At 41.7% G+C, this 27,987-nt stretch overlaps 1 protein-coding gene across 2 annotated transcripts; it reads right to left on the reverse strand.

Annotated features, from left to right (window-relative positions):
- Window positions 1-908: 908 nt before the first annotated feature.
- On the reverse strand, window positions 909-27,935 carry TAF7L (TATA-box binding protein associated factor 7 like). 2 transcript variants are annotated; one of them, XM_005594141.5, is made up of 13 exons: window positions 27,636-27,935; window positions 22,471-22,538; window positions 21,251-21,329; window positions 17,510-17,643; window positions 16,389-16,515; window positions 15,774-15,829; window positions 13,050-13,091; window positions 12,119-12,191; window positions 11,671-11,784; window positions 10,355-10,579; window positions 10,047-10,159; window positions 8,228-8,287; window positions 909-1,924 (listed from the first exon to the last, which is right to left on the reverse strand). In XM_005594141.5, exons 1-13 carry the CDS (start codon window positions 27,889-27,891, stop codon window positions 1,880-1,882), a joined length of 1,392 nt encoding a protein of 463 aa, XP_005594198.3. In that variant the 5' UTR covers window positions 27,892-27,935; the 3' UTR covers window positions 909-1,879. The 2 variants fall into 2 exon arrangements, with proteins under 2 accessions (XP_005594198.3, XP_065393925.1); XM_065537853.2 differs by lacking the exons at window positions 10,355-10,579; window positions 27,636-27,935 and adding an exon at window positions 26,265-26,384 and having other exon boundaries at window positions 1,696-1,924.
- Window positions 27,936-27,987: the final 52 nt, after the last annotated feature.

Here is a 27,987-nt window from a genome sequence, read left to right on the forward strand (position 1 = left end):
TCTCTACTAAAAATACAAAAATTAGCCAGGTGTGGTGGCAGGTGCCTGTAATTCTTGCTACTCGGGAGGCTGAAGCAGGAGAATCACTTGAACCCGGGAGGCGGAGGTTGCAGTGAGCCAAAATCGTGCCACTGCACTACAGTCTGGGCGATAGAGCGAGACTCCATCTCAAAACAAAATAAAACAAAATAAAACAAAATATAGGGGCTTGCCCAAGGCAAGTTCCGTCCTTGTGTGAGTTCCACTATAGCATGGTAATTCAACCCAAATATTGGAGCTGCCATTTGTATCACTTCTCTATACCCTCCCCCGCTACATCTCATATTAACCATATAGCATTGGGATTTGGAGCAAATCTTCTCACCTTAACCATATAGCATTGGAATTTGATTTAATTCATTAGGAGTTACCCTAAGAACTCTGGAAGGATGCCCCAAGGCTGATAACATCTTCTGCCATTTTCTAATCAGAGTGCTATGGTCTGAATGTGTCCGCCAAAATTCATATGTTAAGATATAATCAGTAGTGTGTTAGTATTAAGAGGTAGGGCTTTTGGGAGGTGATTAGGTAATGAGGGCTCCACCCTTATGAATGGAATTCATGCCCTTTTAAAAGAGGCCCGAGGGAGTTTGCACTGCCGCCGTGTGAGGATGCACCCCGAAGACGCTATCTAGGAAGCAGACAAACCCCTCACCAGATGTCAAAGCTGCTGGCACCTTGATCGTAGACTTCCAAGCCTCCAGAGCTATAAGCAATAAATTTCTGTTGTTTATAATTTACCCAGTCTATGGTATTTTTGTTACAGCAGCCCAAATGAACTAAGATATAGAGCTTATTGCTTTTCTTCTTGTTTCCTTTTGGATATGAGTACACTCATCATTGGGGATGGTTTAATAAATTGACAGCAATCCATTTAAAAGGAACAATTTATTTATTGTTTAAAGAACACAGACCATAAAACACTAATAATATACCTAGAAAAAAACCCAAACGAGATTGTTAAAGAAGTCTTCATAGGCATTATGGCATCTTGTTCTTCCCAACCTTAACTGATGGGGGTTAGGAGGAGAAGGCTCAGAATAAGGGTTAGGAGGAGAAGGCTCAGAATAAGGATAACAGTTCATAATTTCTTCATCTCTGCTCTAACTGTTCCCTTAGTTGGTGAATAACAACCAGCTCCATCCTAGAAGCAACAGAACAAATATAAGCAGCAGCAAGAAATCATCCTTGAGCAGGAATGCAGCCCTGTTGCTTGAACAAAGACAGAACACAATCTAGTATTAACTGCTGCAAGGTAGGCACTTAAACTCACTGTGGCAGGTTCTAGTGTTTAGTAGAAATGACCTCGTTTTTTCCCCTATGTTTTAGGAAATACTAAAAACCAAAAGAAAAGCTAAAACATATGCAAACCAAACAGCTGTATGGCCTCTAGACTAGACTGCCTTTGGAAGCATGACTGAATCATCTGCTGGTACCATAGCACAGAAGCAATATAATCAATTCTTGTTTGGTGTGGTGGTGCACACCTGTAGTCCCAGCTACTCAGGAGGCTGAGGCAGGAGGATCCCTTAAGCCCAGGAGTCTGAATTCGGCCTGGGCAACCTAACAAGACCCCATTTCTAAATTAATAATAATAATTCCCAAATTGACAAAGAGAAAGTCTCATGGTCGTGTGGGGTATCTAAGTCTACTATATTTTTATACTGGCCTTTTCTACATGACTACAAACTTTGAGCATATTATAAGTAGCAAAGAAGGTACAGATAAATATAACTGATTCAACATAAGGCAACGGAAGGGACAGAAACATGCACAGTTTCATCCAGTCTTCAGTCTGGATGGTGGATCCAAGGTTTGTGTGCCAGGCCAACGGCTCTCCTCACTTCTTCAGAAAACGCTGCAATTGTTCCTGTAGGGAAATGAGCTGTTGGGAGAAGTAGAAAGACATGAAAAATTCATTTGAAATCTGAAGTCCCATTACTTGATCTAGAATTTACTTACATGAACCAAAAAGAACTATTGTTATTTGGCATTTATAAGGTTATCTTAGTCTTGCAATGTTCCAGAGAATACTGGCCACAGTCAAGAATGCATGCATAATGCTGTGGCCATGATGATGTCCTTTATTATGCCCAATTTATGAAGGGAAGCTTTGTATTAGTCAGTTTTCATGCTGCTGATAAAGATATACCTGAGTTTGGCAAGAAAAAGAGGTTTAATGGAGTTACATAGTTCCACATGGTTGGAGGCCTCATAGTCATGGTGGAAGGCAAGGAGGAGTAAGTCATGTCTTACGTGGATGGCAGCAGGCAAAGAGAGGAGAGCTTATGCAGGTAAACTCCCCTTTTTAAAACCATCAGATCTCGTGAGACTTATTCACTATCACAAGAACAGCATAGGAAAGACCTGCTCCCATGATTCAATTACCTCCCACTGGGTACCTCCCACAACATGTGGGAATTAAAGATGACATTTGGGTGGGGACACAGACAAACTATATCAAGCTTTAAAATTGAATAGGCTTTAAAAAATGTGTTTGCTATTAAGAATTTGTGCTTCTGTGAAGAATATACAGAGGTCACAGCTCACTGTAGGGGCAAAGGAGATGGGATCTCTGTAACCATATTCTAAGATTCAGATGGTAAAACAGTTGGGACACTCTCTTGTCCCAATGAACACAACGGGTCTTAGACTGAGTCTTACCGGCTGCTTCTTACCACATTAGGAGATACTTAGAAACTTAGTCAGTCCTGACCCATCAGGAGCCTGATGATGTTCTACTTTTGCTTTCTAAGTTAGAAGCCTTGAATATTTTGTGGTACAGGATTTAATTTTTTTAACTTGAAATGGTGAAGTGACCAATAACATTCACAGATGTATGCCATCTTTATAACAAAGGTTGTTTTTGAATATTATTCATTTCAGGACACTCCATACCAGAATTAATTTTTAGTTTGTGAAATGAAAGGAACATTATAAAACAATCCTATGCTGCACATCACCTACCAAGCCACAATAATTGCTATCTGCAGTAACTTAGAGGCTCTTCTCACTCGGTTGCTGAGTGACCCCTGATTGACCATGATTACAACCAGTGACTGCTCCAGTTCTTTCTCCTTTGCAGGCTCTTTCTCTTCCCGCCACTCCCTAAAGATAGGTTTTTCCTTAGATTCAGACTTCTTGCTGAACAGTCAACCAGGCTAACTCAACTAGCCCCACAGTTTAAATGATCATTTCTGTGTGTGGGCCTCTCTCCAATTTCCCATTTTCAAAAGCACTTCTCCACATATCCCTCCAAATCCACTTCTTGTTATCCTATTTTCAGTTAATGGCACATCATTTCCCGGTTGCCCAGGCTTTGGACTCATCTTTGTTCCCCTTTTTGCCCTGTAAATCCAATCAATTGTTAAGTTCTGTATGCTTCTACCACTTGCACCTTTGAAGCTCCAGGCTGTCCCTACTCCAGTTTCTCCTATATACTTCTGGCAGAAAAATCTTCCTGAGTTACTCCCCAGGTAAAAAAGCTTTGAAGGCTCATTATGACCTACACCAAAAATCTAAACTGTTCACCCTGGCATCACCACCTCTGAGCCAGTGTGCATGCTGCTTTCTCATGGAATGCACTCCTTTCCCTATCTCCTTATTAAAACCCTACCTATATTTTAAGGCCCCAGTCAAATATCATCTTCTCCGTGAAGCCTTCCTTAATATCCATGGACAATCTCTCATGGCTTTAAGTCCCTACCCCTCTTGTCAATTTCTCCCCAAATGAAGGCACAGACTGCATCATAAGCATATCATAGCTCCCTGCAGAGCGTAGCTTAAAGTAGACACCTACTAAATCTAATTTGGATAAATGAACTAACATAAGGGACTCTGAATAAATAAAATTTACAGCTACATTTCTAGGCTGCTCCTCAATACTAACTATAGTCATGTGTTACTTAACAATGGGGATATGTTCTAAGAAATGCACCCTTAGGCAATTTTGTCATGATGTGAATATGACAGAGCATACTTATACCAACCCTAGATAGTATAGCTTACTACACACCTAGGCTACACAGTATAGTCTATTGCTCCTAGGTTACAAACCTGTACAGCATATTACTGTACTGAATACTGTAGGCAATTGTAGCACAATGTTAAGTATTTGTATATCTAAACATAGAAACATAAGTAAACTAAAAATGCAATATAAAAAATTAAAAATGGTACACTTGTATAGGGCACTTACTATGAATGGAGCTTGTAGGACTAGAAGTTGCTCTGGGTGAGTCAGTGAGTGAGTGGTGAGTGAATGTGAAGGCCTAGGACATTACCGTGCACTACTGAAGACTATATAAACACTATAAACTTAGGCTATACTAAAATAATTAAAAAATTAAGTAAGTGGGCAGTTATGTTATGATGGCTATAATGTCACCAGGTGACAGGAATGTTTTTAGCTCCATTATAATCTTATGGGACCACCATCATATATGCAGTCTGTCATTGGCCAAAATGTTGTTATGCAGCATACAACTGTACTTACATTGATGAAAACAAAGATGTTTGGTGGGTACTAAAACAACCCCGGCATTAACTGTTCATCTGACTGTTTTAAAGCAGTATTTGGATAAGTGATTTGCTGAGAGGAAGGGAATATATAGAACATAAAAATTCCGCTGGTCTTGTGGGGATGGGGGTGGGGAGTAGCGCCTGTACTTTAAGAGCACCATGCTAAGCCCATCCTCATAATACCAACTCCAGTCTCCTTAAAATTGTAACCCTCAACAGTATAAGGTTAGAGTCCGCACACATTTTCTTTTTTTTTTTTTGAGACGGAGTCTCGCTCTGTAGCCCAGGCTGGAGTGCAGTGGCCGGATCTCAGCTCACTGCAAGCTCCGCCTCCCAGGTTCACGCCATTCTCCGGCCTCAGCCTCTCGAGTAGCTGGGACTACAGGCGCCCGCCACCTCGCCCGGCTATTTTTTTGTATTTCTTAGTAGAGACGGGGTTTCACCGTGTTAGCCAGGATGGTCTCGATCTCCTGACCTCGTGATCCGCCTGTCTCGGCCTCCCAAAGTGCTGGGATTACAGGCTTGAGCCACCGCGCCCGGCCCGCACACATTTTCTATACAGCTACTTGACCCTCATTTAGCCTATATTGCCTTCTTCTCTCTTCACCCTGTACACTCTCTTGTGGCTTTGAAAAAATATAGTTGTCATTCAAGTTAGAAATCTGGCATACATCCTTAATGATTCCTTCTCCTTCAACACCCAGTAATTGACCCAACTCCTATCAATTCTACCTTTAAAATATATTCTCTAATATATCAATATTCATTGTAGCATTATTCATAATATCCAAAAGTGAAAGCAACCCAAATGTCCATCAGCAGATGAATGAATAAACAAAATGTGGTATATTGATCCAATGGAGTATTAGTCAGTCTTAAATAGAAAAAAGTACTGAGACATGCCATAACATGAATGAACCCTGAAAATATGCTAAGTGAGAGAAGCTCGACTCAAAAGACCATGTATTATATTATTTCACTTGTATGAAATAACTAGAAGAGGCAGTAGATTAGTACAAAGTAGATGAGTGGTTGCCTAGTGCTGGGCGGGGGAGAGGTTCTGGAGAAATGGGGAGGGGAGTGACTACTAATGGATACAAGGTTTCTTTTTGGAGTGATGAAACTATTCTAAAATTGACTGCAGTGATGGTTGTACAACTCTGAATATACTAAAAGCCACTGAATTGTATACTTTAAATGGGTAACTTGTCAGGGGGCGGGGAGGACGGGGTTTGAAGCAGTCTCACTCTGTCACCCGGGCTGGAGTGCAGTGGTGGGATCTCTGCTCACTGCAACCTCTGCCTCCGAGGCTCAAGCAATCCTCCCACCTCAGCCTTCCGAGTAGCTGGGACTACAGGCACACACCACCATGCCTGGCTAATTTTTGGAGAGACAGGGTTTCACCATGTTGCCCAGGCTGGTCTCGAACTCCTGGGCTGAAGCCATCTGCCCACTTTGGCCTCCCAAAGTGCTAGGATTACAGGCATGCACCATTGCACCCAGCCTAAATGGGTGAATTGTATGGTTTATGAATTACATCTCAAACAGTTATAAAAACATTTTTATTGCAGTTTAAAATTAATCTATATTCTCTCAATCTCCATTGCTACTACCTTAGTCCAAGTTACCATCCTCTGTTATTAGCGTACCACAAAGCCTCCCAACCAGCCTTTTTGCTTCCACTCTCACCTTCCAACCCAGTCTCCAGATAATAATCAGAGTAATCTTTTAAAAGTTTAAATTAGGCCAGACGTGATGGCTCATGCCTGTAATCCCAGCATTTTGGGAGGCTGAGGCAGGTGGATCACGAGTTCAGGAGGTCAAGACCATCCTGGCTAACACGGTGAAACCCCATCTCTACTAAAAATACAAAAAATTAGCCAGGCATGGTGGCACGTGCCTGTAGTCCCAGCTACTCGGGAGGCTGAGGCAGGAGAATCGCTTGAACCCGAGAGGCAGAGGTTGCAGTGAGCCTAGATTGCGCCACTGCACTCCAGCCTGGGCGACACAGCAAGACTCCATTTCAAAAAAAAAAAAAAAATTTAAATTAGATGTGATTTTCCTATCTAAAATTCTTCAAGGGCTTCCCACTACACTTAAGGCCAAACCCATCCTCCTTATCATGGCCTTTAAGGAACCATACACTATGGTCTCTGCCTACTTCTCCACCCTTATGTTAAGCCATTCTCTTCCTGGCTTTAAATACTCCAAAGGTCCTCAAAGAGGCCAAGTTCTTTCCGAACATGAGACCTTGCATATGCTCCACCTAAGATGCTCTTCATCCCACTCTGCCTGGACTTAATCCTTCTGGTCTCAGCTTCAATAGCACCTCCTAGGAGAGGTCTATCGTGATCCCCCAATTAATTCAAGACTCTCTTTATTCTAATAGCACCATTGACTTTTTTCCTTCATAGCACTTCTTCACAATTTGTACCTTTATATTTGTATAATTTGTTTACTGTCAATCTCCCCTGCTAGACAGCTCCATGAGGACAAGTACAGCAGGTCCTCGAATAACATCGTTTTGTTCAGTGTCGTTTTGTTACAGTAAGTCCTCACTTAATGTCAACAGGTTCTTAGAAACTGCAATTTTAAGCAAAATGACATCCAGAAAGTCTCCAAATAACATCGTTAGTTCAATATAATTTCATTATAATGTTTTTTTTCTTTTTCTTTTTCTTTCTTTTTTTTTTTTTTTTTTTTTTGAGACAGGGTCTCACTTTGTTGCCCAACCTGGAGTGTAGTGGCGTGATCATGGCTCACTGCAGCCTCAACCTCCTGGGCTTAGTGTCCCGAGTAGCTGAGACTACAGGCTTATGCCACCACAACTGGCTAATTTTTTGTACAGTCGGGGTTTCACCATGTTGCTCAGATTGGTCTCAAACTCCTGACCTCAAGCGATCCGCTCGCCTCAGCCTCCCAAAATGCTGGGGTTACAGGCATGAGCCACCATGCCTGGCCTCATTATAATGTTGATGAGAAAAACAAAATCACTTCCCCGTACACATTAGGTGAATTGGTTTGTCTGAACTGTCCCAGTCTGAGTGAGAGTGGGTGTGAGCATGCCCTGCAATGGGATGCCATCCTATCCAGGGCTGGCTCCCACCTTGCGCCCTGAGCTGCTGGGATAGGCTCTGGCCATCTGAGACCCTGAACTGGAATCACTGGGTACATAATTGTCTTACTTGTTTTTATCAGTCTTTCTCAAATGTATGTATAGCTCACATTTATTTCACATTTATTATTATATTAGAAGTGTTTTGGTTTTTATTTAGAAGTTTGGTGATGTTTTTGTAACCAGAAATATGCTATAGGAACTCAATTCTTCTTTATATCAGTTAGCCTATAGTAAAATTAGTTTCATTATATATACTTCATTTTGCTTAAAGTTACAGTTTCCAAGAACCTATCAATGACACTGAGGATTTACTGTATTATATTTATCTTATTCAACGCTGTACATCCAGTGCTTTTTACTTCATAGGCACTCAATATCTGTTGAATGAGTGAACGTTCACAAAGACCTTGTTCCACCCTGCTACCTTCATTTAGAAGATGTGGCTACCACTATTCCTATGAGAGGAACAGCCAGCAATAATATTGGAAGTGAGCTGGGGGATTCTCTGTATCAAATGTTTTCTGGTTAATTTGAAAATATACTTCTTACCTTCTCATTTTTTTTTTTTTCCTGTATCTCAAGCTGCTCCAGCACAGAGTGAAAATGATTCTGAAAAATAAATTGTATAAATGATGAACACTGAGTCTCAAAGGAAAAAAAAAACCAAGGGAGGCAAGGAGTTTGGCAAATAATTGTTTTTGTTTTTGTTTTTGAGGTGGAATCTTCCTCCATCACTCAGGCTGGAGTGCAGTGGCGCAATCTTGGCTCACGCAACCTCCGCCTCCCAGGTTCAAGTGATTCTCATGTCTCAGCCTCCTGAGTAGCTGGGATTACAGGAGCATGCCACCACGCCTGGCCAATTTTTGTATTTTTAGTAGAGATGAGGTTTCACTGTGTTGCCCAGGCTGGTCTCAAACTCCTTGTCTCAAGTGATCCACCTGCCTCTGCTCGCAAAGTGCTGGGATTACAGGCGTGAGCCACTGCGCCCAGCCGCAAATAATAAACTGTCATACAAAAGAGCACTCTTTTTAAAGGATTTAGAGTATAAAAACTATCCCCCCTAACTACAGTACCATCCAATTTGATTTTATATACACTCTATAGCATTTTTTTTTTGTCTTACCCTAAGTGATTGGAATGCCCTTATGTTACCTTTTTCTAGTTTAGCACAAATCCTTTGTCTGTGGTGACCTGTTAGAGAAGCTGGCTTAGAATCTGGTGCTGATGACTCCTCCATTTCCCCTAACTAGGGCAGAGTATCACTATTCCTAACTAGTACTACATGTAACAATAATCACAACAATAGCATATATCTGTATCTTTCAAAATGTGCCCTTATCTGTTATCTTACTTGGTTATTCTAAAGGACAACACCCAAAAAGGGTATAGTTCTGTGCTCCCATTTGCTGAATACAGCTCTGAAGAAAATGAAATCTGGCAGGAAATTCCAAATGCTTCAGAACTTCCCTCACTAAAAAAGGGAAGCAAACATGACCTAAACATACATTTTCTTTTTGTTGAAGCTCTTCAACATATATTAATAAAATATTTATTCTTGTTCAAAATGCACCAAAAATTTAAAAACTAATTATTTCTCGTTTTCACTGCAATGGATACATTTTAATACAAATAACAGGATTCAATCTATGCCCTACCATTTACTGTGATCCCTGGCAAGTTACTTAACCTCTTTGAGTTTCCATTCTTTATCTATAAAATGGGAGTGGTAGGCCGGGCGCGGTGGCTCAAGCCTGTAATCCCAGCACTTTGGGAGGCCGAGACGGGCGGATCACGAGGTCAGGAGATCGAGACCATCCTGGGTAACACAGTGAAACCCCGTCTCTACTAAAAATACAAAAACTTAGCCGGGCGAGGTGGCAGGCGCCTGTAGTCCCAGCTACTCGGGAGGCTGAGGCAGGAGAATGGCGTGAACCCGGGAGGCGGAGCTTGCAGTGAGCTGAGATCCGGCCACTGCACTCCAGCCTGGGTGACAGAGCGAGACTCCGTCTCAAAAAAAAAAAAAAAAAAGGGAGTGGTGACAGTATTTATGTTTCAAGGATGTGAGGATAAAATGTGATAATATGTGTACACAATTCTTAGCTCTTTATGTGCCTTTTACATAGCAAATGCTCAATAATGGCATTTTTTATCTCAAATCACCTGGTCCCTTCCCCAAAATGCTTATATTAGATGATCAAAATTACTCAGGTAAAAGGAAACGGGGTTATCTTTTATTAGGAGTTTCTAAGAGGCTGTTAAGGTTCATGAATGAACAAGAACCCTGCATAGAGATGACATAAGTGGAAACACAAAGGCAAGATACTGAAAGTAAGAGATCAGGATTTCTTTATGCCAGCCAAGAATTTACCTTGAGTGTCAGGTTTTCCACTTTCATGATGAGATCCTTCTGTCTTTGTGCTTTATTCTGAATCTCATGGAGCTTTTTCTCCTTTTTATCAATCTGCTTCTGAATTTCCATGACTAACAGAGATACACAGAACTTATATATTAAATATAGCCTAAATGAATGGACCAAGATCCAAATCAAGTAAAACTCCACTACACATCTGAGCAATAACTTCTTGAGCTTAGCTTTGGGTCTAATGTATGCTTAGAGTCAGCCTTTAGCACTGCCACCCACCCTGGTCCCATCCCTTTATTTTTTCTCTGACTTACCTATTGAACTGGTACCTTCATTTGCCCTATACTGGCCAGATTCAATAAACTTGGCCTGAAGCTGCCTTTCCAGATACTCTTCAGAATAATCTTCCTCCTCTTCTTCTTCGTCATCTTCATCCTCATCCTCATCCTCATCCTCATCCTCATCTTCATCATCCTCATCCTCATCATCATCATTGTTACTTCTAGAATCACTGAACATCTCCCGAAGCATATCATATTCTACTGGTTTTAAGCAAGAAGAAGGTGAACTATCTAAAACTCTGCAAATGACTCATACTCCAGATAAAATTATACTCCTTACTTTCACATTCCCCAGGCAACCAGTAAATTTTATAAATCATTTTTTTCATGCAGGAAGATTATTCCCTTTGTAAAACAAGGACAGCAAGTGCAAAACACTGTAACATTCATTCATGTAGTGAGTGATCAAGACATTTAGAGACTCTAAGGGTCATAGGAAGTTAAGATACCAGCAGTGGATGGGAGATTAGAACACCAATCTAAAACCCCTAAACTGCCAAGGGACCAATAAGAGGGAAGAAGGGCTGGGTGTGGTGGCTCGCGCCTGTAATCCCAGCACTTTGGGAGGCCAATGCGGGCAGATCACTTGAGGCCAGGAGTTGGAGACCAGCCTGGCCAACGTGGCAAAACCCCATCTCTACTAAAAAAAAAAAGAAAAGAAAAGAAAAGAAAAGAAAAAAAGAAAAAATAGCTGGGTGTGGTGGTACATGCCTGTAATCCCAGCTACTTGGGAGGCTGAGGCACAAGAATTACTTGAACCTGGGAGGCGGAGGTTACAGTGAACCAAGATCGCACCATTACACTCCAGCCTAGGCGACAGAGCGAGACTCTGTCTCCCAAAAAAATAAATAAATAAAAGGCCAGGCAAAGTGGCTCATGCTTGTAATCCCAGCACTTTGGGAGGCTGAGACAGGCAAATCGCTTGAGGTCTGGAATTCAAGACCAGCCTGGCCAACATGGTGAAACCCCGACTCTACTAAAAATACAAAAATAAGGTGGGCGTGGTGGTGCACGCCTGTAATCCCAGCTACTCGGGAGGCCGAGGCAGGAGAATCACTTGAACTCAGGAGGCAGAGGTTGTAGTGAGCTGCAAGATTGCACCACTGCACTCCAGCCTGAGCGACAGAGCAAGACTCCATCTCAAAACAAAAAAAAAAAAAAAAAAAAAAAGAGGGAAGGATGAAACCATCCTTTTTTTCTGGATTGGCCTATGAATTTATGGAAAATGATCTGATACCCAGTCAATACCTGCCCTATCTGAAACTCCTGCTTTGCCTTTACTAAAGTACCTGATGAGGTATGACCCTGCTTGTGGCTGCTCATTCCCGAGGATATCACAAATCCTGGGATGGAGCCTTGACTTTCTATTTCCTTGGTTCCATCTTCAGCAACGACTTCCCAACCTGAAAGGAGTAGATAGTCAAGGAAAAAACAGAAGGAAACAAAAAGGCACAGCTGAAAGGGAAGGGGCTCTTTGACTAACAGTGCTATTTAATTTAGTCCAAGTTTAGGCCATTTGTATTGGAATTCCTAGCTTGGAGAAGTGCCTTATATTGAATTACACAATAAATAATTTTCTATTACATGAATTTGCTGTTCCTAGCTAGAACATAACATTTGAAAAAATCTTAAGTTCTACACATCAAGGCTGGCACACAAACACCAGAGGTGAGGCTTCGTTAGCATGTACAAATGGGGCAGAACAGACTATGCAGAAAATATTTGTATAAAGGATACGGGTACTTATGGCTTCAGCATCTGAACGCAGCAGTCTCCTTACTTCATTTTCCACATCTGGAGATTCAATGTACTGAAGCAAAGTTGGGGATTAGAGGGGGATACCAATACTGTCATTTAACACCCTGTGTTTTGCAGGAGTGCCCTCCTATGTACCAATGAATTCAAATGTTAGGCCTCTTTAAATTCTGATCCAACCAAATTTCTACTTTAAGTAGTGCTATTTATGAAGGAATCTTTAGCCAGAGTCTAGAATTTTATACAGTAAACTTATTTTTTCCTAATTAAACAAATTACTTGAGACATTTAATCTTTTCAATCTGCAGTTCTATGGTAAAGACCTCTCTCAGAGGTGCAACCCTTAGGTCTCAGTTATAAATTATTTGTCCTGCTTTATATTGGCAAAGAACTATAATTCCTTATTAGTTATTTAGAAATAATTTGGTTTAAAGATCCAAATTCCCAGATTTCACTTCCCCACATCTTTATTATTAGAGATGTTCCTACAAAAACTGGATCTTAGCTGTATGTTCTCCCTTGAATCCAGTTTTACATAATTATCTCCACAGCAACCAATTTGTCATGCCACAAATAGAAATTAGGACTTTGATGGGGAATAAGCAATTGCAAACAACTGCTGTTAAAAGTAAACTCTGGCTCCCAAGGAATGGCTTTTGATAAAAAAGAGCAGATTAGAATACACGGGGTCACTGGCCAAATTGTATCTTTTCCTCTAGGAGTTATCAAACATCAAACAATGAATTCATTTTTCAGTGAATCAAACCCAGTGTATGTGTTTAGGATGAGGGTTAGAGGTGAGAAGGAAGGCTCAAAAGTAGCTTTTGTGGTTGATTTGATTCATTTGAAATGAATGAGCTATTAAATAAAATATATTAAGGGTAAAAATGAAGTTATATTATGACTGCTGTACCTCAGGAAGGCTGCTTTTTTCCATTTCTTTGACATCAGGGACCTATGAAATAAAGCACAATAAACAAGTTATATTATGATGCCTATATTTCAGTAAAGCTTAAAGAGTTCTACAACTATTCTTAACTTTGTTTTACATTGAGTAGGCACTCAATAAATGTTGACTTACAGAGTATAAAAACCAAGGCAACTGTGTTCATGGACTGGAAGACTCAACATAGTAAAAATGTCAATTCTCCCCAAATTGATCTATAAGTTTAATGTAATTCCTGCCAAAATTCTAGCAAGGTTTTCTGTAGCTATAGACAAGCTTATTCTAAAACTTACATTAAAAGATATAGGCTTTTGGCCAGGCATGGTGGCTCATGCCTGTAATCTCAGCACTTTGGGAGGCCAAGGCAGGCGGATCACCTGAGGTCAGGAGTTCAAGACCAGCCTGACCAACATGGTAAAACCCGTCTCTACTACAAATACAAAAATTAGCCAGGCATGGTGGCCCATGCCTGTAATCCCAGCTACTTGGGAAGCTGAGGTACGAGAATCGCTTGACCAGGGAGGTGGAGGCTGCAGTGAGCTGAGATCGTGCCATTGCACTCCAGCCAGGACAATAGAGCAAGACTCCGTCTCAATAAATAAATAAATAAATAAATAAAGATATGGACTGTAGAATGGCTAAACAATACTGACAAATAAAAGTGAAGTCAGAGCAATCAGCCTTCTAATTTCAGGCCTTTCTAATTTCAGGACCAATTATATAGTGACACTGTGATATTGGTGGAGGGATTGACAGATGGATCAATAGAACAGAATGGAGAACCTAGAAACAGAGCCACAAAAACAAGCCCAACTGATTTTGGCAGAGGTGCAAAAGCAATACAACAGAGGAAGGATAGCCTTTTCAACAAACAGTGCTAGAGCAATTAGACATCCTTTGGCAAGAAAAGCAAAAATAAAAATAAAAAACAAAAACCTTGAACTAAACCTCATAGCTTTACAAAAATTAAGTCAAAAATGGGCATCGGGCTTAAAAAGAAGTTAAAAAAAAAAAAGCAGGAGAAAATCTTCAGGATCTGGGCTAGGCGAAGAGTTCTTAGATTTACCATAAAAAGCAAGATCATTTTCAAAAAAATCAATATATTGTGCCTCATCAAAACTAAAAATTTTAGCTCTCTGAAAGACCCTACAAAGAGGATGGAAAGACAAGCTACAGACTGGGAGAATATATTTGCAAACTACATATCTGATAAAACACTAGTAGTATTTAGAATATAAAAAGAACTCTCAAAACTCAATAATAAAAAATCAATTTAGAAAATAGGCAAAAGGCATGAGCAGACATTTCATTGAAGTGGAATAGATGGCACATGAGATGTTCAACCCCATTAGGTATCAGGGAAATGTAAATTAATACCACTACATTAGTGGTGTGGTGTGAGATCACTACACACCTATCAGAATGGCTAAAATGTAAAACAGTGACAACACCTAATGCTGGTGAGGAGGTGGAGAAACTGGATCATTCATACATTATTGGCAGGAATATAAAATGGTACAGTCACTCTGGAAAACAGGTCGTTTCTTATCAAATTAAACATGCAACTACCATATGACCCAGCAATTATACTCCTGGACATTTATTCCAAGGAAATGAATACTTATATTCAAACAAAAACCTGTTCACAGCTTTATTTATAATAGTCAAAACCTGTAAACAACCCAGATGTTCTTCGATGGGAGAACAGTTATATAATGTGGTACATTCATACCATGGAATACTACTCAGCAATAAAAAATAAACTATTAATGCTACAAAAACTTACATGGATCTTAAGTGAATTATGCTGAATGAAAAAATAAGCTGGTCTCTGATGTTATATACTACGATTCCATTAATATTAAATTTTTGAAATGACAAAATTACAGAGATAGAGATCAGATTAGTGATTACCAGGTGTCAGAGACTGGGGTGTGAGGTGGAAGGAAAATGGGCATGGTTATATAAAAGCAAAATGAGGGATCCTTTTGATGATGAAACTGTTTTGTATTTTGACTGTGTAGGCAGATACATGAACTTACACATGGGATAAAACTGCATAGAACTAAACACATGTACAAAAATACATGAGTACAAGTAAAACTGGAGAAATTGGAATAAGATTGCTGAATTCTAATCATGTCAATTACCTGTTTGTGATATTGTACTATAGTTTTACAAAATGGGGAAAATGGCAAAAAGGTACACGATATCTCTCTTTTATTTCTTACAACTGTATGTGAGTTTACAATTATTTCAAAATAAAACGTTTAATTTTAAACAAAAGAAGAAGCCAAGCCACAATACTCCTATAGTTTGCCCAAGGTTCTATAAGCCTGAAATAAGACTAGGAATATAACCACAATTCCCAATTTTCAGGTTCTGGATGGGTTCACTTTAAAACTAGATCTTGCAATCGAAAACTGAAAGCATTAACAGAAGTTTCAAATGTATGATTCTTCCAGACCCCAAATGACTAGCCTATAACCTAAAGGATCAGGTATTTTTATTCACTGCTATATTCCCAACTGCTAGCATACAGCGCCTGGCATTTAGTTCACATTCAATAAATGTTTATTGAACATATAAATGAATTAACAAATTAATTCCCAACTGACTTTTTCTCTTTCCTTCTGGCCCATGATCCTCTTCTAATTAGCCCGGCAGACACACAAACTGCATGTAACTAACCTTTTTTTGTGTTTTCCGGAACCTTTTCTTTCTGACATTCTTAAGTGGTGGAGTAACTAAAATAAATACAACACAGTGAAACGTTATATGATTGATGGTAGTCACATAGCTGAATTTGATAAAGACAAAGATCATGCTATAAAACAAAGGCTCATGACATGACTCCTTTGTTTTGTTTTGTTTTGTTTCTTTTGAGATCGAGTCCCACTCTGTTGCCCAGGCTGGAGTGCAGTGGTGCGATCTCGGCTTACTGCAACCTCCTCCTCCTGGGTTCAAGCGATTCTCCTGCCTCAGCCTCCTGAGTAGCTGGGATTACAAGCGCCCACCACCACACCCAGCTAATTTTTGTATTTTTAGTAGAGACGGGGTTTCACCATGTTGGCCAGGCTGGTCTCAAACACCTGACCTCAGGTGATCCACCCGCCTCGGCCTCTCAAAGTGCTGGGATTATAAGCGTGAGCCACCGTGCCCAGCCAACATGACTCCTCTTAAGAGTGTCTGAGAACTTAATGAACCAAACACCTAAGTGTGGTAAGAGGTCCCTGTTTCACAAGGAATTAGGATTCAGCAAATAAATTTTAGTCAGCAGGAATGAGCAAGGGGCTGTTGACTTACTGCCATGCTTCCAGACATATTTTTTCTCTCTCCCCCTTTCTTTTTTCCTGGTTGTATTAGGATCAGCAGAGGCAGCTGATTCTTCTGGAGAAGGGTGGATATCACCATCAGTAGCGCACACAAGCATCTACATTTAACAAAGACAAAGAAGTTGACTATGACCACAAATTTTGGGTTAGCAATCATAATCATTCTTACCACTAGAAATGCACAGAAGAGACTGATACTTGCCATTTCCAGAAAACCAAGTATTTTGTAATGTACATTTATATTCTCTCATTTTTGCAGTCTCTCTCTTTCCCTCTCCTCCCCTCCACCAGCCACCAGCAGCACTACATATGAACTCTGAGGGTTTTTTTTTTTTTTCCCCACTAGAGTGTTTACCACTACAGAGGGAATATATTGGAAACAGATCTTGGAACTTAGCTTAGGTTTTTTGTTTTGTTTTGTTTTTAGACAAAGTCTTGCTCTGTCATACAGGCTGGAGTGCAATGGTATGTGATCATGGCTCACTGCAGCCTCGACCTCCTGGGCTCAAGTGATCCTCCCACCTCAATCTGTAGAATAGCTGGGACTACAGGTGTGTGCCACCACACCTGGCTAATTTTGTTTTTATAGAGATGAAGTCTCACTATGTTGCCCAGGCTGGTCTCAAACTCCTGGGCTCAGGTGATCCTCCCGCCTCAGCCTCCCAAAGTGTAGGGATTATAGGCATGAGCCACTGTGCCTGGCCTATCTCAGCATTTTGATTTAGAGAGGAAATAAGAAATCAACAGCAGAGATGATGAATAAGAACCAATTTAAACCTCCAGAGTTAACAACATACTGTTTTAATACAAAGTTCAGAAGATCCCAGCTGCTCATATGTTTCAATTAATGAAAAGTCACTATAAGTGGCAAATGGGACTCTCTATAGGCGATTTGGTTAAAATAAAATACTGAAATCTAGGGATCAAACACCAAACCAGCACATGACATTTCATTCCTGTGCAATCGATCTGGAAATTAGAAATGCCAAGCAGCCATTCACCAAGTAGAAAGGAGTACTGAAAGAAAGAAAAATAGGGAGAGAAAAGAATTCCTTGAAGGATGTGAGGCTAGTAAAGAAAACTAGTCCATACCTGAGAAATGTCTGCTGTTTTATAAAAAGTTTTTTTATCAAGCGTTCTCAGGCTTTCAATAACACAAGGCAAATCAACCAGCTTAGCAGCTAGTGGAACATCTTCTACTTCAACAACTGCATGGCGCCTATCAGCTGAAGAGAAGTAAAGATTAAAGTTGATATCTTCCCAGTGAACTCTTTTTTTTTTTTTTTTTTTTGAGACGGAGTCTTGCTCTGTCACCCAGGCTGGAATGCAGTGGCCGGATCTCAGCTCACTGCAAGCTCCTCCTCTCGGGTTCACGCCATTCTCCTGCCTCAGCCTCCCGAGTAGCTGGGACTACAGGCACCCGCCACTTCGCCCGGCTAGTTTTTTGTATTTTTTAGTAGAGACGGGGTTTCACCGTATTAGCCAGGATGGTCTCGATCTCCTGACCTCATGATCCGCCCATCTCGGCCTCCCAAAGTGCTGGGATTACAGGCTTGAGCCACTGCGCCCGGCCCCCAGTGAACTCTTAAACTTCCTAAGGTTTGAATAATGAAGACTTATGTGGGACAGACTAGTCTTTCCAAGAAACCTACTATCTCTCATAATGCTAAAATTGTGTACACAATTAATAGCTTCCTAAAGAAAAAAATGGAAAGCATATGGAACTCTTTTTTTCCTAGTTTACATCACTTGGGCAAAAGTAGCTAAGTTTCTTGTTAATGGATGTGAACTAAATATGTGTGAAGCAATAAATGTTTCATTCTCATCCTGAAAAGCAAATTCCATTCATTAAAACCAATTCCTTTCTTTTTAAAAGCATTTAATCGTGTCATTGTACATGTGTGTTTTCAAAGGGCTGGGTGAGGGAAGGATTGACTGACCCTAGAATGGTGCTAGTAAGTCTCAAGTTAAATCTTTAATTAGCTTCAAAAAGATAAAATTCTATACAACAGCCATATATTAAACTCTGAATATTGCTGCTCAGATGTCCCAAACATGAATGTCTTTTGACACAAGAGGACTCAAGTATAATCTTCTAGTACTATGTGAAGAAAGAAAGACACAAAACAATGTTTACCATTTTGTGTGAATTAGATTGTTTCCATTCTAGTATTATGCATAAAAGTTTTGCCAATAAGGAAGTGACAAGAAACAGTTAATATCAGTTATCTGTGGTATTGAGGTTGGGGCACCATAAAGAAGAAGAGTTTTATTTCTTCTCCTTTCGAACTTTTCTTTTTCATTTGATTTTTTTTTTTTTTTTAGAAGGAGTCTCTCTCTGTTGCCCAGGCTGGAGTGCAGTGGCACGATCTCTGCTGACTGCAACCTCCGCCGCCTGGGTTCAAGCAATTCTCATGCCTCAGTCTCCCAAATAGCTGGGATTCCAGGTGTGTACCCCCATGCCTGGCTAATTTTTGCATTTTTAGTAGAGATGGGGTTTCGCCATGTTGGCCAGGCTGGTCTGGAACTCCTGATCTCAAGTGATCTGCCCGCCTCAGCCTCCCCAAAGTGCTGGGATTACAGGCATGAGCCACCACGCCCAGCCTGTTTTATTTGAATTTTCTAACTATGAACTTATATTATCTTTAAAAAAAAATATCAATCAGTGTTAACTAACTGGTGAGATTATGGGCCACTTTTTGTTTTCTTTATATACTTCTCTGTATTTAAAAAAAAAAAACTAGCAAAATTTATTTATCTATTTTTGGTTGTGTGTTTTTTATGCAGATAAGCTTGTGTGAAAACATTTATTTATTTATTTACTTATTTACCTATTTACAAGAGCATCCATGCTCTTGGTGCAAATGGCCTCTAGATTCACCCATGGTGTCCCAAATGACAGAATTTTGTTCTTTTTAAAAGGCTGAGTAGTATGGCATTGTGTATACGTATCACACTTTCTTTATCCATTCATCCATTGACTGACACTTAGGTTGATTCCATATCTTGGCTACTTTGAATAATGCTACAATGAATATGGGAGTGCAGAGAGATATGCCTTCAATGTGTTGCTATCAATTCCTTCTGTGAATATATTCACAGAAGTGGGGTTGCTGGATCATATGGTTGTTCTATTTTTAGTTTCCTGAGGAACCTCCATACCATTAAAAAAAAAAAATAATGGCTGTAGGCCAGGCACAGTGGCTCACGATTGTAATCTCAGCACTTTGGGAGGCCGAAGTGGGTGTATCACTTGAGGTCAGGAGTTCGAGACCAGCCTGGTCAACATGGTGAAACTCTATCTCTACTAAAAATACAAAAAAATTAGCCAGGTGTGGTGGCACATGCCTGTAGTCCCAGCTACTCGGAAGGCTGAGGCAGGAGAATCACTTTAACCCAGGAGGCGGAGGTTGCAGTAAGCCAAGATCGTGCCACTGCACTCCAGCCTGGGTGACACAGCAAGACTCCATCTCAAAAAAAAAAAAAAAAAAAGGCTGTATTAATTTACATTCCCACCAATAGGGTACAAAGGTTCCCTTTTCTCCTCATCCTCATTAACAGTTGTTATTGTTCTTCTTTTTTTTTTTTTTTTTTTTTTTTGAGACGGAGTCTCGCTCTGTCGCCCAGGCTGGAGTGCAGTGGCCAGATCTCAGCTCACTGCAAGCTCCGCCTCCCGGGTTCCCGCCATTCTCCTGCCTCAGCCTCCCGAGTAGCTGGGACCACAGGCGCCGCCACCTCGCCCGGCTAATTTTTTTTTGTGTTTTTGGTAGAGACGGGGTTTCGCTGTGTTAGCCAGGATGGTCTCGATCTCCTGACCTTGTGATCCGCCCGTCTCGGCCTCCCAAAGTGCTGGGATTACAGGCTTGAGCCACCGCGCCCGGCCTTGTTCTTCTTTTTAATAAAAGCCATTCTAACAGGTATGAGGTGATATCTCGCTGTTGTTTTAATTTGCATTCCTCTAATGATTAGTGATGCTGAGCATTTTTTCATGAACCTTTTGGCTACTTGTATGTCTTCTTTTGAGAAGCATCTGTTCAGATCCTTTGCCCATTTTAAAATCAGTTTATTTGTTTTCTTGCTATTGAGTTGAGTTCCTTATATATTTCGATATTAACCCCTTTATTGGATGTATGATTTGCAAATATAACAAATACTATTTAAAAGAAAGAAATATATATCACTGGCCAGGCGCGGTGATGCACACCTGTAATCCCAGCGCTTTGGGAGGCCAAGGCAGGTGGATCGAGAGGTCGGGAGTTTGAGACCAGCCTGACCAACATGGTGAAACCACGTCTCTACTAAAAATACAAAAATTAGTCAGGCATGGTGTCACGTGCCTGTAATCCCAGCTACTCGGAAGGCTGAGGCAGAAGAATCACTTGAACCCAGGAGGCGGAGGTTGCGGTGAGCTGAGATCACGCCACAGCACTCCAGCCTGGGCAACAGAGCAAGACTGCATCTCAAAAAATGGAAAAAAAGAAACATATGTCACCTTTACAAACAAAGAATGGCATATCCATTTGTCATTCCCGGGGATGTTCAGAAATCATAAAGTCTATATATAGGAGACTACCAGCAGTATGAAAACCCCACAGTTGACCCCCAAGTTTCCTTAAACACACTATGGTAATCACTCAACTCGAGGTGCAATATTCCTACTTCCTTTCCTCTTAAAAGAAGAGGACTTAAGCCTCTCTAAAGCATGAGTCCATCAAGTCAGAGACCATATTCTATCATTTTTCACATCCTTAGTACCAAGTATAGTGCCTGGCACATAGCAATCCCTTAATAAATTATTGTTCAATGTATAGTGAATGGATATTAACTACTTACGCAGTAAGTCAATTTTTAGTTTATCCTTCATCTTGACACTTTGAGAATGTACTAGGTTCCTGACAGTACAAGCGTGTTCCTAAAAAGGAGGTAAATTGAAAAATCAGAAGAACTAAACATCTACTTGGCAGCTAACAGAATAAATATATCAAACAAAGTCCTCCCTTAAATAAAACCTTACACCTCCCAAATGTTACTAACAAGACCATGTACCATGAGATACTGTGCACTGTATAAGTCAAGTTAGGATGAAGCTGACTCTAAACTCTTAATTGTCTCTTAGTAGCTACAGTTAATAGTTTCTCCCAGCTCTACAATCCTGCTACCCGTCTGCTATAGTTGCTAAAGAAAGGCTTACCTAGTTGCAGTTTGCTTGGTATATTAAGTAACCCTAATTAGGGAAATAGGTTTCTGAACCCCATCCTTAATATAGCTGCCTAGACTAAGTAATTGCTTGAATACGGGTATCAGTGTGGGGAAAGAGAGCCAAATACTTGTTGAGATGAGCTTTAAATGTCTTGCATGGTGGTGAATAATGCTGGCCCTTCTCACTGCCCCTTTTGAGGTGACAGAAAGGATTTCAGAGGAGTCTTATCTTGGCTGTCCAGGGAACAGGCTGTTAGTATTGGTAGTAAGTGACTGGGTCCATCATTGTCACAGCTGTTTTGCCAGGAAATCAACCTGCATGATAGGTAGTATGTACAGGAGGAAAAAATGCTGCCAAAAAAGTACACGCTATGATAGGACTGCTTACAGAACATGATTCCTGGGAAACAAATGTTCTGAGTTTTTATAGCCTACCTGAAATAGAAATGTTACAGAATCCAAGTAGAACTACAATTATAATTAAACTGTAATTGGCCGGGCACAGTGGCTCACACCTGTAATCCCAGCACTTTAGGAGGCCGAGGCGGGTGGATCACAAGGTCAGGAGATCGAGACCATCCTGGCTAACACAGTGAAACCCTGTCTCTACTAAAAAATACAAAAAATTAGCTCAGCGTGGTGGCAGGCGCCTGTAGTCCCAGCTACTCGGGAGGCTGAGGCAGGAGAATGGCGTGAGCCCAGGAGGCGGAGCTTGCAGTGAGGCAAGATTGTGCCACTGCACTCTAGCCTGGGTGACAGAACAAAGACACCATCTCAGAAAAAACAAAAACAAAAAACCAAACAAAAAAACACTATAATTATGAAGATATTTGTTCTGAGATACAAATTCTTACCAGAGGCAGACGCAATATAAACTGGTTCTCAACTTCATCAGGAACTTCATCCTGGCTTTTACTCATGTCTTGATTTTGAGTTCAGGAAAGCAAAAAGAAAACCAACACAGTCACTAAAAACTCCTCTTGCTCCCCCTCCTGACCACTTCTAGTAGTACTGGTTAAATTATACAAGATCTTGCCCGTAACACTAGACACTAGACCAACACACTAGAATGATGTGTGTACAGTTAGACAATACCTTATTTGACATAACTTAATTATTTCTAGACGTTACCTTAGCTCCTCTCCAATATGTGTAGATTTTTCAAAGTCAATCCAAATTACACGATGTAATTTGATGAACAAATGAAATAACAGCTGTTATGAAACATGATTTCATCTTCTTAATCATATTCTTAGACTCTCAGGTAAAAGACTACAATTCAACAACACGGTGGTGGCTACCTAAGCAAACTATATAACCTCTGCAGGGAAGAATGCAAACCAAAAGCTGAAATCGACCTAGAAACCACTTGCAGAAATGATCTGTGATGATTTGAAGTAAGCAAGGGCTTGATTTTCAATATTTCACCTACCTTAATGGATTAGTAGAAATTAAGCAGTCCATGGGAGACCAGGCAGTTTTTTATGACTCTAGAGCCAGCAACAACAGCTTTGAGCTACCCTCAAAGTTAGGGAGTCCAGTTCTTTTTTTTTTTTTTTTAAGACAAGAGTCTCGCCCTGTCGCCCAGGCTGGAGTGCAGTGGTGCGATCTCGGCTCACTGCAACCTCCACCTCCCGAGTTCAAGTCATTCTCCCGCCTCAGTCTCCCAAGTAGCTGGGACTACAGGCATGCACCACCATACCCAGCTAATTTTTGTATTTTTTAGTAGAGACAGGGTTTCACCATGTTGGCCAGGCTGGTCTCAAACTCCTGACCCCAAGTGATCCGCCCACCTCAGCCTCCCAAAGTGCTGGGATTACAGGCGTGAGCCACTGCGCCCGGCATGGAGTCCAGTCCTTTTCTATTCGTTTTGTTTTGTTTGTTTGTTTGTTTTTGAGATGGAGATTTTATGGAGAACATAAAATCTGATTTGATTTATTCATTATTATCCTTTCATTCATTACTACCTTTTATTGTGTGCATTCTGTATGGCCAGTACTACATTGAGTACATTAGGTCTATCATTTCATATAATCCTTACAACCACCACTTACTTCGAATGCCCCCAAAAGCTATTTAAAAGAACTCCTAAGATGGATCTCTTCACTTAAAAAATATACATACCTTTGGTGAAATGAATACTTCCTTCCAAGTTAATCTTTTTTTGACAAATTATAATCATATATAATAATGGGATACACAGTGATGTTATGATATAGTGTGAAATGACTGAATCAATCTAATGAGCATATCCATCACCTTAAATACTTATCAGTTATTCCCCTTAACTGCAACTTTCATTTTTTTAATTTTAAAAGCCAAATTTGGCAGTGAGAGATTGTATACCAACTTTAGTGGCATTAATGTTAATAAGTTCTGACAATATCCCACTACTATCAGACCAGGCTAACTGAAATTTTCTATTTGATCAACATCTCCTCACTGCCCCTCCCCCTACTACAGCCTGTAATAACCAACACTCTACTCTCTGCTTCTGTGAGTTCAATTATTTTAGATTCCACATATAAGTGAGAATATGCGATTTTTGTCTTTCTCTGCCTGGCTTATTTCACTTAATATAATATCCTCCAGATTCATCCATGTTGTTGCAAATGATAGAATTTCCTTCTTTTTAAAGGCTGAATAGTATTCAGTTGGGTACACATACCACATATTTATCCATTCACTTGTTGCATACCTAGATTGATTTCGTAACTTAGCTATTGTGAGTAATGCTGCAATGAACGTGTGTGTAGCTATCTCTTTGACACACTGATTTCAAGTTTTTAGGATATACATCCAGAAGTGGGATTGCTGGATCCCAAGTTATTTCATTATTTTTCATTTTTTCATTATTTTTCAATTTTTTGTTCTTCCAATGAACCAAGATTTTATTTCTAATCTTATTTTCCATGTATTTGGGATGTATTTGTAGAACCATGCATTTGGGGTATTAGGGCCCTTTTTTTTTTTTTTTTTTTTTTTTTTTTTTTTTTTTTTGAGACAGAGTTTCACTCTTGTTGCCCAGGCTGGAGTGCAATGGCGTGATCTCAGCTCACTGCAACCTCTGCTGCCCGTGTTCAAACAATTCTCTTACCTCAGCCTCCCGAGTAGCTGGCATTACAGGTACCTGCCACCATGCCCAGCTAAATTTTTTTTTTTTTTTTTTTTTTTTTTTGTATATTTAGTAGAGACGGGGTTTCACCATGTTGGCCAGGTTGGTCTCGAGCTCCTGACCTAAGGTGATCCACCCGCCTCGGCCTCCCAAAGTGTTGGGGTTACCGGTGTGAGCCACTGTGCTCAGCCAGGCCCACACTTCTGTGGGAGACTTTTCTCAAAGGTGGAAAGATGGCTGGGCGCTGTGGTTCACACCTGTAATCTCAGCACTTTGGGAGGCTGAGGCAGGAGGATCACCTGAGGTCAGGAGTTCCAGACCATCCTGGCCAACATGGTGAAACCCCATCTCTACTAAAGATACAAAAATTAGCCGGGAGTAGTGGTGGGCGCCTGTAATCCCAGCTACTTGGGAGGCTGAGGCAGGAGAATTGCTTGAACCCAGGAGGTGGAGGCTGCAATGAGCCAAGATGGCACACTGCACTCCAGCCTGGGTGACACAGTGAGACTCCTCAAAAAAAAAAAAAAAAAAAAAAAAAATCAGCAGTAGAAAAGCAGACACCCAGGATGGGAGAGGGAAAGATGCATTATTTGTGATTGTAATTTCTTCTCTTCTTGTTTCATGCAGATATATATGAATATATGTGCATCCATAAATACAAAAGAGAAATATAAATGCAAGAAGAGAGTTGATTAAAATAAATAAAAAATCTGGGGGCTGAGCACATTCCCTAACAGAACATAGTAACAATTAAGGCTGGGAGCAGGAACAGATTATTTGAAGAACTAGCTGCTAAGCAAGATTTTATCAGATCAGTAGTAACTTTTAGATTTCTCAGCAGAACTAAAACTAGGGCATTTTGTTCATTTCCAAGCCTTTTTGGTAATTCCTCTTTTATGGAAGAAAGAATGTAAGAACTGAAACTATTTCAATGTAGTTGTTTGATAAACAGGCCTAATAAAAGGTCCGGTGGGAGAGAAGTTAAAAAATCCTAGTTGAACTGGGTTTTAATTATTTTTTAAATTTGTTACTTGCATTTACCTAAACAACTAGTTGTACGTTATTCACTTTAAGAAAAAGCATCTGCTTTTTTCCAGCAAGCACTCTTTGATACCTGATTAAATTAACAGGACCCCTTCCCACCATTCACCTAGCTCCATCTCGCTTTAGCAGAATTACAATTGGAATTATAATTGGCTGGAGGGCGCCTGGCAGCATGCTCCAGGCCATGCAAGTCAGTACACGCCTAAATGGGTGTTTTTTCAAGTTCGCAGTCGCTAGCTACAGTTTAGAGACTGACCTCCATCCTTATCCCCGGGGCACTAAGCTTTCAAAGGGAAAGTTCCACCCCTAGGCTTTGATCCACTTTCCCTTGAAAACCTCCCGCGAGGCCCAAAAGGTCGCAACGGGTCCCAGCCTTCGCGCCTCGCCGTGCAGGCGGGCTGGGGAGGGCAGCTGGGTGCACCACGGCGGGGTGCACAGCGGCGGGGGCGCTGACCCGGTCCCGGACGCCCGGTCGGCCGTCCGACTCACCCGCTCCTCCGCGGACTGGCGCCAACACCGAAAAGGCTGTGGGGCTGGGGACCTGTGCCTCTGGTCTGTGGGCTCCGGACGAACCGCGCGTGGGCTCCCGCGCGGAACGTAGAGGCGAACGCTGGGCGGCCGGCGCCTGGACAGTAAGAGCGGCGCGCGCCGGCCCCTCCCCGCCTCGCCACGCCTCCGCGGTCGCGCTGCCCAGCCGACTGAAGCACGACCTCGAGGCAGTGGCCGGCTCACCGCGTGCTGGGCGGGAAGGCTAGAAAGGCGCCCAGCGCCGAGGGGAGGGCCCAGGGGGACGCGACCGCTCAGGGACCTCGCGAAGCAAGACCGAGGCTTCAAAACAAATTACCTTGGCCGGGCGGGGTGGCTCACGACTGTAATCCCAGTACTTTGGGAGGCCAAGGCGGGCAGATCTCGAGGTCAAGAGATCAAGACCATCCTGGCCAACATGGTGAAACCCCGTCTCTATTAAAAATACAAAAATTAGCTGGGCGTGGCTGCGCGCGCCTGTAGTCCCAGCTACTCGGTAGGCTGAGGCAGGAGAATCCCTTGAACCCGGGAGGTGGAGGTTGCAGTGAGCCGAGATTGCGCCACTGCACTCCAGCCTGGCGACAGAATGAGATTCCGTCCAAATAAATAAATAAATAAATAAATACCTTTACATAGGGGCAACCTTCAGGGCGCCAGAAGATTTTTACCAGGCGACAGCGATACTCCTAAGAGGCGAGTTGGACCGGGCGCGGTGGCTCACGCCTGTAATCCCAGCACTTTGGGAGGCCGAGATGGGTGGATCACCTGAGGTCAGGAGTTCGAGATCATCCTGGCCAACATGTTGAAACCCCGTCTCTATTAATAATAATAATAATTAGCCAGGCGTGATGGCGGGCGCCTGTAATCTCAGCTACTCAGGCAGCTGAGGCAGGAGAATCGCTTGAACCCGGGAGGCAGAAGTTGCAGTGAGCCGAGATTGCACCACTACACTCCAGCCTGGGCAACAAGAGCAAAACTCCGTCGAAAAAAAAAGAAAAACAATAAAAGCGAGTTGCTCGCTTTTGGTTGCTCCTCCATTCCGTTAGGTCGGACGGTTTGTCCCTAGGCACGGTGACCTCGCCTGGTGACAAATACGCCGCCGGGCAAACCCACTGAACAGCTAGAATCCGTGCCCAAAGCCCTCTAACATGATCAGTTGCTCCCCTCTCCTCAACAGGGTCAACATTTTACATCCTCTGGAGAGGGGCACAAGTTCCGTCGCCAACTGCTCCTCAAGGGGCCGCAATTCAAACAAATTTTGAATCGAACTAAAAGCAGTTTGTTTCTCCTAAAGAAGGTCCTCGGCTGGGGGAACAAGTTTAAAAAGCCACCTACCTTTCCCTTCCTGGAAGTTTTCTGGGGCCTGGGCAGCAGCCTGGGCGCTGCCGTCCGCATCCGTTTGAGCGTACTGGTCGGCAGGAATCTGGGTGCCTTGGTCGCCAGCAATGTCGGCGCTGCTTTCACAGGTGGTTTCAGACCCACGGTCGACAGGAATTTGGGGCTCTTGTTGGCTAGTTACTTCCGATGTTGAAACTGTTGGTGTTGAATCATTTTCTGAAGAAACGGGGAGCCGTCCCTCGGGGCACTCCATGGTCCACCTCGTTGGGGTTGTAAAATGGCTTCCTGTGTAGTCACGTGACCTGAAGGGTTCCAGAACCTTCGTAAATGTAAAAGGTTTCTTTACGTC

Source organism: Macaca fascicularis, chromosome X (assembly GCF_037993035.2).
Source record: "Macaca fascicularis isolate 582-1 chromosome X, T2T-MFA8v1.1".
In the NCBI taxonomy this organism is placed as follows: Eukaryota; Metazoa; Chordata; class Mammalia; order Primates; family Cercopithecidae; genus Macaca; species Macaca fascicularis.

Bases quoted from the DNA above. Each gene is read 5' to 3' on its own strand.
- TAF7L (XM_005594141.5), bottom strand. From the start codon at position 27,891: ATGGAGTGCCCCGAGGGACGGCTCCCCGTTTCTTCAGAAAATGATTCA. The intron at 21,330-22,470 runs GTAAGAATTTGT...CCTCCTTTTTAG, and splicing joins TTATATTGCGTCTGCCTCTG to GAACACGCTTGTACTGTCAG. The intron at 1,925-8,227 runs GTAAGAAGTATA...TTCTCCCAACAG, and splicing joins AAAAAAAAAAAAATGAGAAG to CTCATTTCCCTACAGGAACA.